Genomic DNA, 13,185 nt, shown 5'->3' with positions numbered 1-13,185 from the left:
CACCTTCACAACCCAGTGGAGGTGCCTGGCAACAAACCCAGGCCACAGCGACTCCCGCCGCCCATACCGCCCGCAGTACGCTACCACTAGCGCAAGGCGGAAACAGAAGCTCCGGAAAGGGGACTGAGAGAGGTCGCTCCCGGTGACGCCACTTCCGGTACGCCGCCGTTCAGCGGGCCACTTCCGGCGTCAAGGGGGGCAGCTGAGGGGTGGCAGTTAGGTGAGGCGGGCCATGAGGCCTCAGGCGCTTCTGCTGCCAACCGTGAGCGAGCTGTCGGCACGCGGGCGGCCTGGCGCGGGGCTCCGGTAAGGCGTGTGTTCGGCGGGGTGGGAACAGAAGCGCCCCCCTCAGGCGCCCGGCGGGGCCGAGACTGCGCTCCCTGCCGAAATCTAGCTTCGCGCCCTGGGTGTGGAGCGTTCACCAGCCTGGGCCACCGCTGGCCTCTTCCCAGAAACCGGTTTTGTTTGTTTCCGTCTAAATTCGCGTCGGTTTTTATTTGTCTTCCTGGCTAGGTCTGGAGACGGGCAGGAAGATAGTGTGTGTGGAGGCGCATAATGCTAGGCACTGCGCTGAGGGTTTTACTGATGCTTTTAAAGCCTCGCAGCCCCGGCGGGCTCGGGGAGTTTGAAAGTTGCGGTGGAACCGGTTTAAAAAATATATATATATATTTGGGGAACTTGAATGGTACTCTGAAAACTTCGGTTTATGTTTTTCCTTCCTTTTGCAGAATTCTTACTCTTTGCTACCAGTAAGCATTCGTCGCCCCTCTCCCTCACACCCTTCGCTTTCTTATTTTGATGCGGGTGTGTGAATAGGTAAAGCTGAGTCCGTAAACTTTATTTATCGTCTTTTAGACGATAGAAATCACAAGTGATTAAATGCCCTCAAACTCCCACATACCGGTAGTTTGGCCTTTAAATTTTGTAGAATTAATTTAGGTTATCATGTAATCGGGATCGCAACACTTAAAAACCTGGTATTCGATGCAGTTTGAGCTAACTTCAGAAAAGCCTATAAATTAGCATACTGGATCCAGTACTTGATTTCTGCACTGTTATATAATTGCTATAAAGGGACATTCACATTTAGCACCAATTCCATCATATTGCTAGTTATTTTAGCATTTTTATTATACATAGTATTTTAGGTTGACTCTTGGCCACTTAAAACAGCTCATTAATAATTGGGATAAAGTATATAAAAAGCACTTTGACTAGTACCTGGTATCTAAGTGTGGGTAATTATTAACCAACATTATTATAATGATGATTGTTTACAAAGTGTCATACCAGAGGAAGACAAAGTCTTTATGGTTTCTGGATTGTTTTTTTTTAATGGTGCCCTTATTGTGAGATACTTAATTTTCTCTTTACAGATCCATGTCACCTTTAGAAATAGCTCCACAGTCAAAATAGATTTGTCTATTGTATCAAATTACAAATGTTTTCTGACTTAAATGTCATTGTTTTTTTATCTTATCTACTCCCTCTTAAACTAGTGACAAAATAGCCATGATTTCATTACTGAAGTTGGTTTTGAATATTTTGCACAAAAAACAAGTTTTATTTTTATTTTTAATTTTTTTAGGTGGCTATAGAAGTAATCTGGAAAATGAAATCACTACTTTCAGTGCTTGGGGTGGGGCAGAGAGGCAGACAAATTGGCACTGGTACAGTGCTGATTACCAGTAGTGGTAGTGCTGATAGTCAAATTTACTGGAGGCTCTGCAGATTTTTTTGCATTAAAAGAATGATACCGGATGCCTGGGTGCCTCAGTCCTTTAAGTGTCGGCCTTCTGCTGGGCTTTGTTTGGTGATCTCAGGATCTTAGGATCAAATCCCACATGGGGCTCCTTGCTCAGTGGGGAGCCTGCTTCTTCCTCTGCCTGCTGCTTCCCCTGCTTGTGCCCTCTCCCTCTAACAAATAAATAAATAAAATCTTTTCAAAATTAAATAAAATTAAATTTAAAAATAAAAATAAATAAAAGAATGATACCCATTAGGGAGAATCAACAAAATGCTTAATGTGAGTGTATTCCATATCCCTCCCTGGCAGGTAAGAATCATTTGAGCTTATGCTCCTCTTGCTTTTTCCTGAAGCAGGGACAGGGGCCAGGCAGTACTATAGCAGAATGACTGAAAATGTGGACTTTGGTGTCAGACTTGTATTTAAGTCACCACTCTTCCACCTGCTCTGTGTGGAGGGTTTGAAAAAATTAGGAGGCACAGGAATATTGGTGAGAAGATAAACATGAGGTCTGTTTTTTGGTCAGTGTCTTGACTTTCATTCTACCAGGACAAGCCAGAGAAGGTACATAAGGAGAATGTTTTCACTTTGTCAAAGGAAATACCAGATTTTAAGTGCAGTGGGTCGTGAATTGCCAGTTGCTTAGTATGACATTTTAACCCAAATTCTAATATATGTAACACACTGTGGTCAGTGGCATATAATGACAGTTTTCTTTGTCTTCAGACTGTAGCTGTGTCAGTGTGTTATGATGCCGTCTCGTACCAACCTGGCTACTGGAATCCCCAGTAGTAAAGTGAAATACTCAAGGCTCTCCAGCACAGACGATGGCTACATTGACCTTCAGGTAAATGCAGAAGGGAATTAATGAGACTGGCTGGCTCCGTTTCTGTTGAGTTAGCAGGAAGACCTTCTAGGTGGAGGTTTTGCTGTCTCTGGGGATTAGAAGCAGCAGCAAGAAGGACAGTTATCTCTGAGACCCTTTCAGCCATAGTTTGCAGAAGGAGGGGCCTTGGTAGAGCAGTTTCAAACCAATATAAACATTGTTCATTTCTAAGAATTTTTAGTTGTAACACCAAAGCCCAGTAGTTACAAATTTTATTTAGTTTTTCTGGAAAATACTCAGATTGTGTTTTGTTAAGTAGAATTTTTTTTAAGGACTTTGTCATTGGTTCATTTACACTTTAGTCAAAGCCAGTTCATCTTTTAAGGGAGAAACTAACTGCTAAAGCCAACAGATTGTGGGAATCTTCCTTCTTTCCTGATGTCATGAGATCCAATTTATTAAAGGTATTCTTTTGGCAAACAGTAAGTAAAACAGAATATTTAATATTTGTTAAGTTTGTATCCTACCCTGATTCGTTATTTATAAAATACTTAATGATGTAGCATATTTCCTTCTGCCCACTTTCCCTTGGAATGGTTTAGGTGGAACCAGGGCCAAGGAGGAAGAGGCAGGAACCCATCTCTTTAAATATAAACAAATCAATGACTCTTTGCACTCTTTGGACCCATACTTGAAGGATAGAAGTTTTGTTTTTTAAAAGCACATCTGAGAATCTTCTAGCCCATTAGGTCAGATACAGAAATGAGGCAAACCTCAGAAAGCTTGTGTCTGAATCTTAACTTTGAATAGAACTTATTAACAAGTCAGGTTACTTGATCCCTGGGGTGGGCAACTAATGCTTGAGAAAAAGCTGTTTCTAAAACCTTTGTATGCTCACTTAACTTTGAATGCCAGAAGTCACTTGTTTTGTTTACTTCTCCAGATCACGATGTTCCTCTTGAATCCCTAGAGATTAGTACAGCCTTCCATGTGCCAGGCACATAATAAGTATCTAATATCTAATCAGTGAATGACCATAAAGTATCTTCTGTTTTTGTGAGAAAGTAATTTCTTATGGTGAGTGGTATATGGAATAAAATTAGAAGTAGGAAGAGTAACATTCTGCTGGGACTCCTCCGAGTGGCTGTTAGAGCAGTAATTAGAGCTTCACCTCCTGTTTGTCCCTTGCCTTTCTTTCCCAGAGCTCTAGTGGGTAGTAGGACTTCCTTCAAGACACACAAACCAACCACATTGGTTCTTATTATCCTCCTTGCTTTAAAGTGTTTCAGTCCTGGTATTTTCATAATGCTATGTATTTTGTTTGTTTTTCTTCCAGTTTAAGAAGAGTCCTCCCAAGATCCCGTATAAGGCCATTGCGCTTGCGACAGTGCTGTTTTTGATTGGGGCCTTTCTCATAATCATAGGTTCCCTCCTGCTGGCTGGCTATATCAGCAAAGGGGTAAGCTGAAGAGTTTGTGGGGGTGTGCATGAAATCCTTAAAGTGTGAGCCTGGGCTCTGTTTTATATTCATATCTAGTACAGGAGTTTCCAGCAGAAAGAAGAAGAGAGTTTTCTTTTAGATTTTGTTCTCTGGTAACAAAACATACGTTTCTTTTTTTGAGCAACAACATGCTTGTCCCAGTTTCTATGAGGTATGTGTGTGTGTGTGTGTGTGTGTGTGTGTGTGTGTGTGTGACACATTTTCCTTCTGAGATGTCAAGCAGTCTTCCCACTGTCACAGTTTGGAACAGCAAACTTGAGCCTAGCATTGAGGATTTCTGATTGATAAAGGCTGTACCCAGAGTAGAATGTGTTGTTATAATTTTGCAGTGCCATAGACGTTCCATGTGTGGGAAGAAGCAGTGAGGCTTGTATAGGTCTGGGGCCACTGACCATGCCAGGACTTGTGACTCTTGAGTCTGATCCTTACTACATTGGGTTTGGTTGGAGTTCTTGTTGAGCTTCAGAATGTTATCTTTATTACCTAAAGGGGTGTTTGGTGGTTCTTTTTCTTGGGCTGTATACATGTGCTAATAGTGCCCAAGTTGATCTGAACTAATAATGATCACAAGTCATGGTCATATTGTCCTGCAGAGGGAACATAGCCAACATTTGAAAAACTGTGGACATTATAGAAATTGAGAATAGTAGCATTGTAGCAATAAAATCGCTGCATATGGTTTTTAAGAAGTGAATCTGATTTGCCATTGGTCTTACCTACTTAAAATTACTATGTGGTCACCAGATGCTTACTTGGTGCAGTCTTTGTTTGAACATCTAACTTCAGGACTGTGCCTTCAGTTAACTTTCTTTTTTTTTTTTTTTTTAAGATTTTATTTATTTATTTGACAGAGATCACAAGTAGGCAGAGAGGCAGGCAGATAGAGAGAGAGGTGGAAGCAGGCTCCCTGACAAGCAGAGAGCCCGATGCGGGACCCGATCCTAGGACACTGGGATCACAACCTGAGCTGAAAGCAGAGGCTTTAACGCACTGAGCCACCGAGATGCCCCATTCAGTTAACTTTCATTGCAGTATGAGGTATCAGTCCCAGAGGATTCTGTTAATTACAAATATTGAGAGTGGAGGTGAGATCCACATGCAGCAAATATCGTTTTACCTTGTATGGTTTATAAAAGACTGCTTTATAAATAAGGATAAAGATGTTAATTAAGAGAATCACTAATAAGTTTGGTTTGGAGTTTTTTTTTCACTTTTTATTACAGATACTTCAAAAACAGAAGTAAATGAAATAATGTATTAAACCCCTGCGTGTCTCCCATTCATCAACAGTTACAAACATTTTGCTTCATGTATTCCCCCCAACTTTTTTTTTCCTGTGTAGGAAACCAAATACCAGATTTATATTTTGCTGGTATTCTTTTTTATTTTGAGAGAGAGAGGGCGCATGGGAGCGGTGGTGGGGTGGAGGGCAGAGGGAGAGAGAGAGAGAATGAGAATCCTAAGCGGGCTCCACAGCCAGCGTGGAGCCCAATATCACAGCCCTGAGCTGATGAAATCAAGAGACTGATGCTTAACCAACTGAGTCACCCAGGCACCTCTATTTTGCTGGTATTCTCAAGTGTGCATCTTCGGTATGCATCTGTAACAGTTTTTATATAAGTTTACAGATGCTGTATTAATATCTTTGATCTTCATATTTTTGTTAGATTTAGAGACTTGATTAGATTCAGGTTAGTTTTGTTTTAGAAAGTATATTTCATGGGAGGTGCTGTGTATTTGCTATGGCAGGTTGGTTCTGAAACTTCGATGTTCATCAGAATAATCTGGCAGACTTGTTAACACACAGATTCCTTAGTTCCATTCTCAGAGATTCCAGTTCTGTAGGTGGGTTGTGAGAATCTGCATTTCTAACAAGTTCCCAGGTAATGCTGGTGGTCCATAAACCACAATTTGAGAACCAAATTGTGGTATTACATTAGGAGGCATGTAATGGTTATCCTGCTTTTAGTTGATAATAAAGTAGATTGCTGGGTTTAAGTGCCTTCAGCCTAATTCATTTATTATAAATTTCCCCATTACCATTTATACTAGTGAATGCAGTTCTGTCATTTTCTGCGTTCATTAGCTGAAATTCTGCTGTAAAGGTCTTTCTCAAATCTACCATCTGTTTACCCCAAAATATAATGCGTATAGTGAAGGTAGGAAAAATGTTTTTCTGCTTCACAACTTTTATAAAAATACACCTAGCAACCTCAAAACCGCAAAAGGTACTCAGAGAATGGTATCAGTATAAACTTCTATTTTTTCTTTTACATATTTGTGTTTCTTTTTTTTTTTTAAGATTTTATTTATTTGACAGAGAGAGATCACAAGTAGACAGAGAGGCAGGTGCAGAGAGAGAGAGAGAGAGGGAAGCAGGCTCCCTGCTGAGCAGAGAGCCCGATGCAGGACTCGATCCCAGGACCCCGAGATCATGACCTGAGCCAAAGGCAGTGGCTTAACCCACTGAGCCACCCAGGCGCCCCTACATATTTGTGTTTCAATCAATCACAGTCCATATTCTTTTTTTTTTTTTTTGAGAAGACTCCATACACAGTGTGGAACCCAGTGCGGGGCTTGAACTCAAAATCCTAAAACCCTGACATCAAGAGTCAGATGCTTAGCCAACTGAGCCGCACAAGTGTCCCCCATATTCTTTTTAGTATCTAAACTGTTCCATGTTTGGTCAGTAGAACTCCTTCATGTTACTTCTTTATCTTTTAAACATGGCCTACGTAGCCTTTGATAGCTTTCTTGCTTTCTGGCACAGGAAATTATCCCAGGCCCAGCTATATATTTCCTGTCTCCTAACTTGTAAACAACTATTTCTCCAAAGAGCCTTGGTGTTCTTTTTTGTTTTCTTTTAAGATTTTATTTATTTATTTGAGAGAGAGAGACAGTGAGAAAGCATGAAAGGGGAGAAGGTCAGAGGGAGCAGACTCCCCATGGAGCAGGGAGCCCAATGCAGGACTCGATCCCAGGACCCCGGGATCATGACCCAAGCTGAAGGCAGTCGCCCAACCAACTGAGCCATTCAGGCGCCTGAGCCTTGGTTTCTGTATAGGAAGTAGATTTATTTATTTTTTTTAAAAAATATTTTATTTATTTATTTGACAGAGAGAGAGATCACAAGTAGGCAGAGGCAGACAGAGAGAGAGGTAGAAGCAGGCTCCCTGCTGAGCAGAGAGTCTGATATGGGGCTCGATCCCAGGACTCTGGGATCATGACCTGAGCTGAAGGCAGAGGCTTTAACCCACTGAGCCACCCAGGCGCCCCTAGGAAGTAGATTTAGAGAGATCACAGACTGGGCATTAGTGGTGCTCATGCTTCAGTTTTGATTGTTTCTAGACCTTTTCAGCAATGGAATCAAGAAATAGGTATCTTGGGACGCCTGGGTGGCTCAGTTGGTTGGACGACTGCCTTCGGCTCAGGGCGTGATCCTGGAGTCCCGGGATCGAGTCCCACATCGGGCTCCCAGCTCCATGGGGAGTCTGCTTCGCTCTCTGACCATCTCCTCGCTCATGCTCTCTCTCACTGTCTCTCTCTCTCAAATAAATAAATAAAATTTAAAAAAAAAAAAAAAAAAGAAATAGGTATCTTTTTTTTTTTTTAAAGATTTTATTTATTTATTTGACAGAGATCACAAGTAGGCAAAGAGGCAAGCAGAGAGAGGGGAAGGGAAGCAGGCTCCCTGCTGAGCAGAGAGCCTGATGTGGGGCTCGATCCCAGGACTCTGAGATCATGCCCTGAGCCGAAAGCAGAGACTTTCACCCACTGAGCCACCCAGGCACCCTAAGAAATAGGTATCTTTTAGAAAACAGTTTTCAGTGCAAATTTAAGATTAGAGTTAATTTAATTAGAGCTTAATTTCTTTGATATTGTATGGGTATATCTACCCTATGATAGTGATGTCATTACTTATTTGCCTTATTCTATGTTATACATATAGTAGCTTTAAAATAATATTGCGGGTAGCACGTGGGTGGCTCAGTCCATTGAGCCTCTGACTCTTGGTTTCAGGTTAGGTCATGATCTCATAGTTGTGAGATTGAGCCCCATGTTGGGCTCCATGCTCAGTGTGGAGTCTACTTGACCCTCTGTGCTCTACCCCACTCCCAGCTTGCTCATGTGTGTGCACGTGCACGCTCTCTTTTTCTCTCTCTCTGTCAAATAAATAAATCTTTAAAAAAATAAGATAGCAGGGATGCCTGCATGGCTCAGTCAGTTAAGCAGCTGCCTTTGACTCAGATTATGATCCCAGGGTCCTGGGATTGAGTCCCACATCGGGCTCCTGGCTCAGCTCCCTTTGTCTGCTGCTCCTTGTGCTCACTCTCTGTCTCTCTCTGTCTTTCTGACAAATATAAATAAATAACGTCTTTAAAAAAAAAAAATTCCAGCGTGAGTGTTTTTTTTTTTTTTAAAGATTTTATTTATTTATTTGACAGAGAGAAATCACAAGTAGATGGAGAGGCAGGCAGAGAGAGAGAGAGAGAGAGAGGGAAGCAGGCTCCCTGCCGAGCAGAGAGCCCGATGCGGGACTCGATCCCAGGACCCTGAGATCATGACCTGAGCCGAAGGCAACGGCTTAACCCACTGAGCCACCCAGGCGCCCCTCCAGCGTGAGTGTTAATGTTAAGTATAGGAAGGCTAAATGCACTATAGATTTCCTTTGCAGTTCTTTAATCCTACTAAGGATGTACAGTCAATATCTTGCAAAAGAAAAAAAGAAGAAGGAAAGCAGAAAATGTAAAATAAGATAACAGAAATAGCACCAAGTATGTCAGTTGTGAGAGTTGTAGACTGTTATTGTTTCTGTGATGTTCACGTAGTCCCATCTTTAGGCTGAGAGAGCCCCTTCAAGTTCTCTTTCCTTGTTTTGTTTTGTTTTTTTTCCTTGGTTTTAAGCTGGGATTTATTGAGTCATTGTGTCAGCTGAGGCTCCTTGCTTTACACGTATTACCTCACTTAGTTTTTACTGTCTTATATGAGGTAAATACTAATATTTGAACGACACAGTCAAAATTATATTGAGTAGATAATCTACCAGTATACATTGTGTAACTAGCCATGTTAAAAGGAGATTTTTAGGGACACTTGGGTGGCTCGGTTAAGTATCTGCCTTCGGCTCAGGTCATGATCCCAGGGTCCTGTAATTGAGTCCCACATTGAGCTCCTTGCTCACCAGGGAGCCTGCTTCTCCCTCTGCCTGTCACTCCCCCGGTTGTGCGCAAGTGCCTGCTCTCTCTGACAAATAAATTAAAAAAAAAAAAAAAAAGATTTTTAGACTGGGTTTAAATCCTTAGCTGAGGGAAGACTTAAAATTAATGGGAAAAATGACCTATCAGATAAAGGGCTAGTATCCAGAATCTGTAAAGAACTATCAAACTCAACACCCAAAGAACAGATATTCCAGTCAAGAAATGGGCAGAAGCATGAACAGACATTTCTGAAAGAAGACATCCAAATGGCCAACAGAGACATGAAAAAGTGCTCAACATCACTTGGCATCAAGGAAATACAAATCAGAACCACAGTGAGATACCACCTCACACCAGTCAGAATGGCTAAAATTCACAAATCAGGAAATGACATATGTTGGCGAGGATGTGGAAAAAGGGGAACCCTCCTACACTGTTGGTAGGAATGCAAGCTGGTGTAGCCACTCTGGAAAACAGAGCAAGCTTCCTCAAAAAGTTGAAAATAGAGCTACCCTATGACTCAGCAATCACACTACTGGGTATTTGCCCTAAAGATACAAATGTAGTGATCTGAAGGGCACATGCACCCAAATGTTTATAGCAACAACGTCCACAGTAGCCAAACTATGGAAAGAACCTAGATGTCCATCAACAGATAAATGGGTAAAGAAGATATGGTATAGATATACAATGGAATACTATGCAGCCATCAAAAACTGCAAAATCCCCCTGGAGCTAATAATACATTATATGTTAATTTAAAAAATAATTTATTTTAAAAAAATCATGAAATCCTGACATTTGCAACAACGTGGATGGAACTACAGGTTATTATGTTAAGTGAAATAAGTCAATCAGAGAAAAACAATTACCATACGATCTTTCTGATACAAGGAATTTGAAAGGGAGAGTGAGGGAGTTCTTAGGGGTTCGGGAGGGAAAAAAAATGAAACAAAAAGGGACCAGGGAGGGAGACAAACCATAAGAGACTCTTAATCTCAGGAAACAAACTGAGGGTTGCTCGGGGGTTGAGGGAAGGGATAGTGTGACGATTATGGACATTGGGGAGGGTATGTGCTATGGTGAATGCTGTGAAATGTGTAAGCCTGATGATTCACAGACCTGTACCCCTGAAGCAAGTAACACATTATATGTTAATAAAAAGAAAAAAAATTAATGGGAAAAAGATCACAAAGGAAAAGGAGGATAAGCCTAACTGTATAAACATTTAAAACTGTACCTAAAAATAAGGCAGAGCAATTTTATAAGAGTGGATTCATTCATTTAATATATTTATTTGTATGTTGGGGGCAGGTGGTGATCTAGGGATGAACAAAAGTCCCTGCCCTCCTGGAACTCCCCAAATAGTTGAAGCCCTACACTAAACACCATTTCTTCCTCTTTAACCTGTGAATTGTGATTATGGGAATATACACTAAAGAAAGAATCTGAAAGGCTAAGAAAAAGAAGTTTATTGTGTTATCCTGTACAGTTACAAAAAGTGAGAGACAACCAAAGTATCCAACAGTCGGTGGGGCATGGTTAAGTAAAATTGTGGTGCATCCATTACAGTGGAATGGTAGACACCATTAGTTGACATAATGTGTTAGTTTCAGGTGTACAACATGATTCAGTATAGTATATTTTGGGAAATGATCACAATAAGTCTAGTTAGCATCCATCACCACACATAGTTTTTTTCCTTGTGACAAGAACTTTTAAGATCTACTCTCAGCAACTTGCTAATAATACACAATACAGTGTTTTTAGCTATAATCACCATGTTGTACACTGCATCTCCAGAACTTATTTTGTGAATGGAAATTTGTACCTTCTGACTATCTTCACCCATTTTGCCTGTCTCCCACCCCCAGTGCAGAACTTTTCATAAGACCTTGGCAATTGCTTGTTATATTAAGAGACTAAAACAAGGCACAGAGTATGGTGTGTTCACAACTAGAAACTAGAATGGAGAACAGAAGGAAATAAGGGAACTATCTGTGGATGCAGATGGACAATTTGTTTATAATATTTAGTGCTTTGTAGTTTTTCTGAATTTTATAATAAGGAGGAAAAGAGATGTATACCTGTTCCATTGGTAGCATACTATCCAAAGGAAAATACTCTGAAGAGTGTAAAATACTGATGTATGGAATGAACCTATGGCTTTGTTTTATTTTAAGTGATCGTTTGTATGGTACTAATGTGTTTGCCTCCTTCTGCCACTAGGGGGCAGACCGGGCCGTTCCCGTCCTGATCATTGGCATCCTGGTGTTCCTGCCAGGATTTTACCACCTGCGCATCGCCTACTATGCATCCAAAGGCTACCGGGGTTACTCCTATGATGACATTCCAGATTTTGATGACTAGCTAACCCACCCTCAACCCTGAGGAGAAGAGTCACAGATGGGACTGAGACCAGCTTTAAGATACTGAGTAGATACTGGCAAAGGGCTAAGGCATTCTGCAGTTTGCAGATGTTAAACAAAAGAATGGCCAGATTTTACGGGTCCATCCTCAAGATGTCAACTGAGCTTACAATTACAAATTAACTAATTAGGACATGCTCTGTTTTTCATCTCCTGGCTCTGGCAAAAGCTGATAAGTTTTTCCACATGAATGTGTATCTTGGAAGAGTAGCAGTGTTAATGATGTAGGAAAGCAGGAGGTTCTTGTGTAGTGCAGAATGTTACTGCTGTCACCCTTGTTAGAGTTCAGCATTTGTTTTAAATAGTCCTCATTGTCAGTTCTGGTAGCAAATGGAAGAATTTAATATGTCAAATTTCATGTTACTAGTAATTTATTTTGAAAACATCTAAGTAGCTTACCCCTACACTCATCTCTCACTTTGTGTTCTAGTGGAAGACCTTGGTAAATCAAATGTCAGTGTAGGTGCATCTGTAATATTTTTTACTTGCTTTCTTATTAACAGTAGCCAGGACTTTTTTAAGTCTCAGAGCAAGTTCCTAGAAGGTAAACACCCCTCTGTTCACCAGTCCTTGGTCAGCCACCAGTAAGCTGGCCAGCATAAAATATGGTTTATTCTGTTCTTTGTAGATCAAGATGTTCTGTATATCATGCCTTTAAGGACTGGATTTTGGCTGTTTCCTAAGGAAAAAAAATGTAGATAAGTGGTTGTTATTTAGAGATTATAAATCTGTTGTTAGCATCTTGCATTATGATGTCATTCTGCTGAAGATTGCAAGACTCAGCCTGGATCCCTAGATGGACTAGACTGCCTTAGTTTGATTCTGGTTCCTAGCTTGCACAAAGTAACATATTCAAAAGAAATTAAAATGTCAAAATCTAAACCTAGACTTCCAGTGAGTTAATTTCAAGTATATTTCAGAAAACATTTTAATGATTATATGGTATCTTTGATCCCAGTACCCAGGACCACCTAACTTTTTAGATAATGGGCCTTGTGGGTCAGACTGCTTTTCAGTCATCCTTTTATTTTGAGCTTATGGACATGGGCAACTAGAAGCCTGGAAGGGCCATCAACTGAGATTTGGAGGGCTGTGGGTAGAGCAAGTTTATTGGGGGAGGTAAGTTCATTTTTGGATGTGTTAAATTGTAGATGCGTACTCTGCATCCACATGAAACTGTTTAGTAGGCAATTGCAAACTGTGGATCTGGAGTTCAGGAGATAATTTAGGCCAGGGATAGAAATTAGGGAGTCATTGTTGGGACAATATCTAAAAGCTGGATGACATTACTCACAGAGTGAGTGCATATGGGGAAAAAACTAGCACTCGGGAAATGAGGGACAGAGGGGTGTGATGTGAAGCAACCTCTGAAGTTAGGTGCATTTGGTAATGGGAGAGGAGTGTGGGGAGGCCAGTACTCTAATTGAAGCTCCTGGGCCTTGACACTGGAGTTGTAAAGAGATCGATAAAGCTTTATACTGGGA

At 41.0% G+C, this 13,185-nt stretch overlaps 1 protein-coding gene across 1 annotated transcript; it reads left to right on the top strand.

Moving 5' to 3' along the window:
* The first annotated feature begins 179 nt into the window (after positions 1 to 179).
* On the top strand, positions 180 to 12,583 carry TMEM230 (transmembrane protein 230). The gene is made up of 4 exons (XM_044263411.1): positions 180 to 306; positions 2,474 to 2,594; positions 3,910 to 4,032; positions 11,502 to 12,583. Exons 2-4 carry the CDS (start codon positions 2,496 to 2,498, stop codon positions 11,640 to 11,642), a joined length of 363 nt encoding a protein of 120 aa, XP_044119346.1. The 5' UTR covers positions 180 to 306; positions 2,474 to 2,495; the 3' UTR covers positions 11,643 to 12,583.
* The last annotated feature ends 602 nt before the right edge of the window (positions 12,584 to 13,185 follow it).

Source organism: Neovison vison, chromosome 8, assembly GCF_020171115.1.
Source record: "Neovison vison isolate M4711 chromosome 8, ASM_NN_V1, whole genome shotgun sequence".
Classification (NCBI taxonomy): domain Eukaryota; kingdom Metazoa; phylum Chordata; class Mammalia; order Carnivora; family Mustelidae; genus Neogale; species Neogale vison.
The sequence above is the reverse complement of the archived record's forward strand: the minus strand, read 5'-3'. Positions and strand labels throughout refer to the sequence as shown.

Excerpts from the sequence above, each read along its gene's own strand:
- TMEM230 (XM_044263411.1), top strand. The coding sequence starts at position 2,496 with ATGATGCCGTCTCGTACCAACCTGGCTACTGGAATCCCCAGTAGTAAA. Across the intron at positions 2,595-3,909 it reads ATGGCTACATTGACCTTCAG|TTTAAGAAGAGTCCTCCCAA; the intron begins GTAAATGCAGAA and ends TTTTTCTTCCAG. Across the intron at positions 4,033-11,501 it reads CTGGCTATATCAGCAAAGGG|GGGGCAGACCGGGCCGTTCC; the intron begins GTAAGCTGAAGA and ends TTCTGCCACTAG.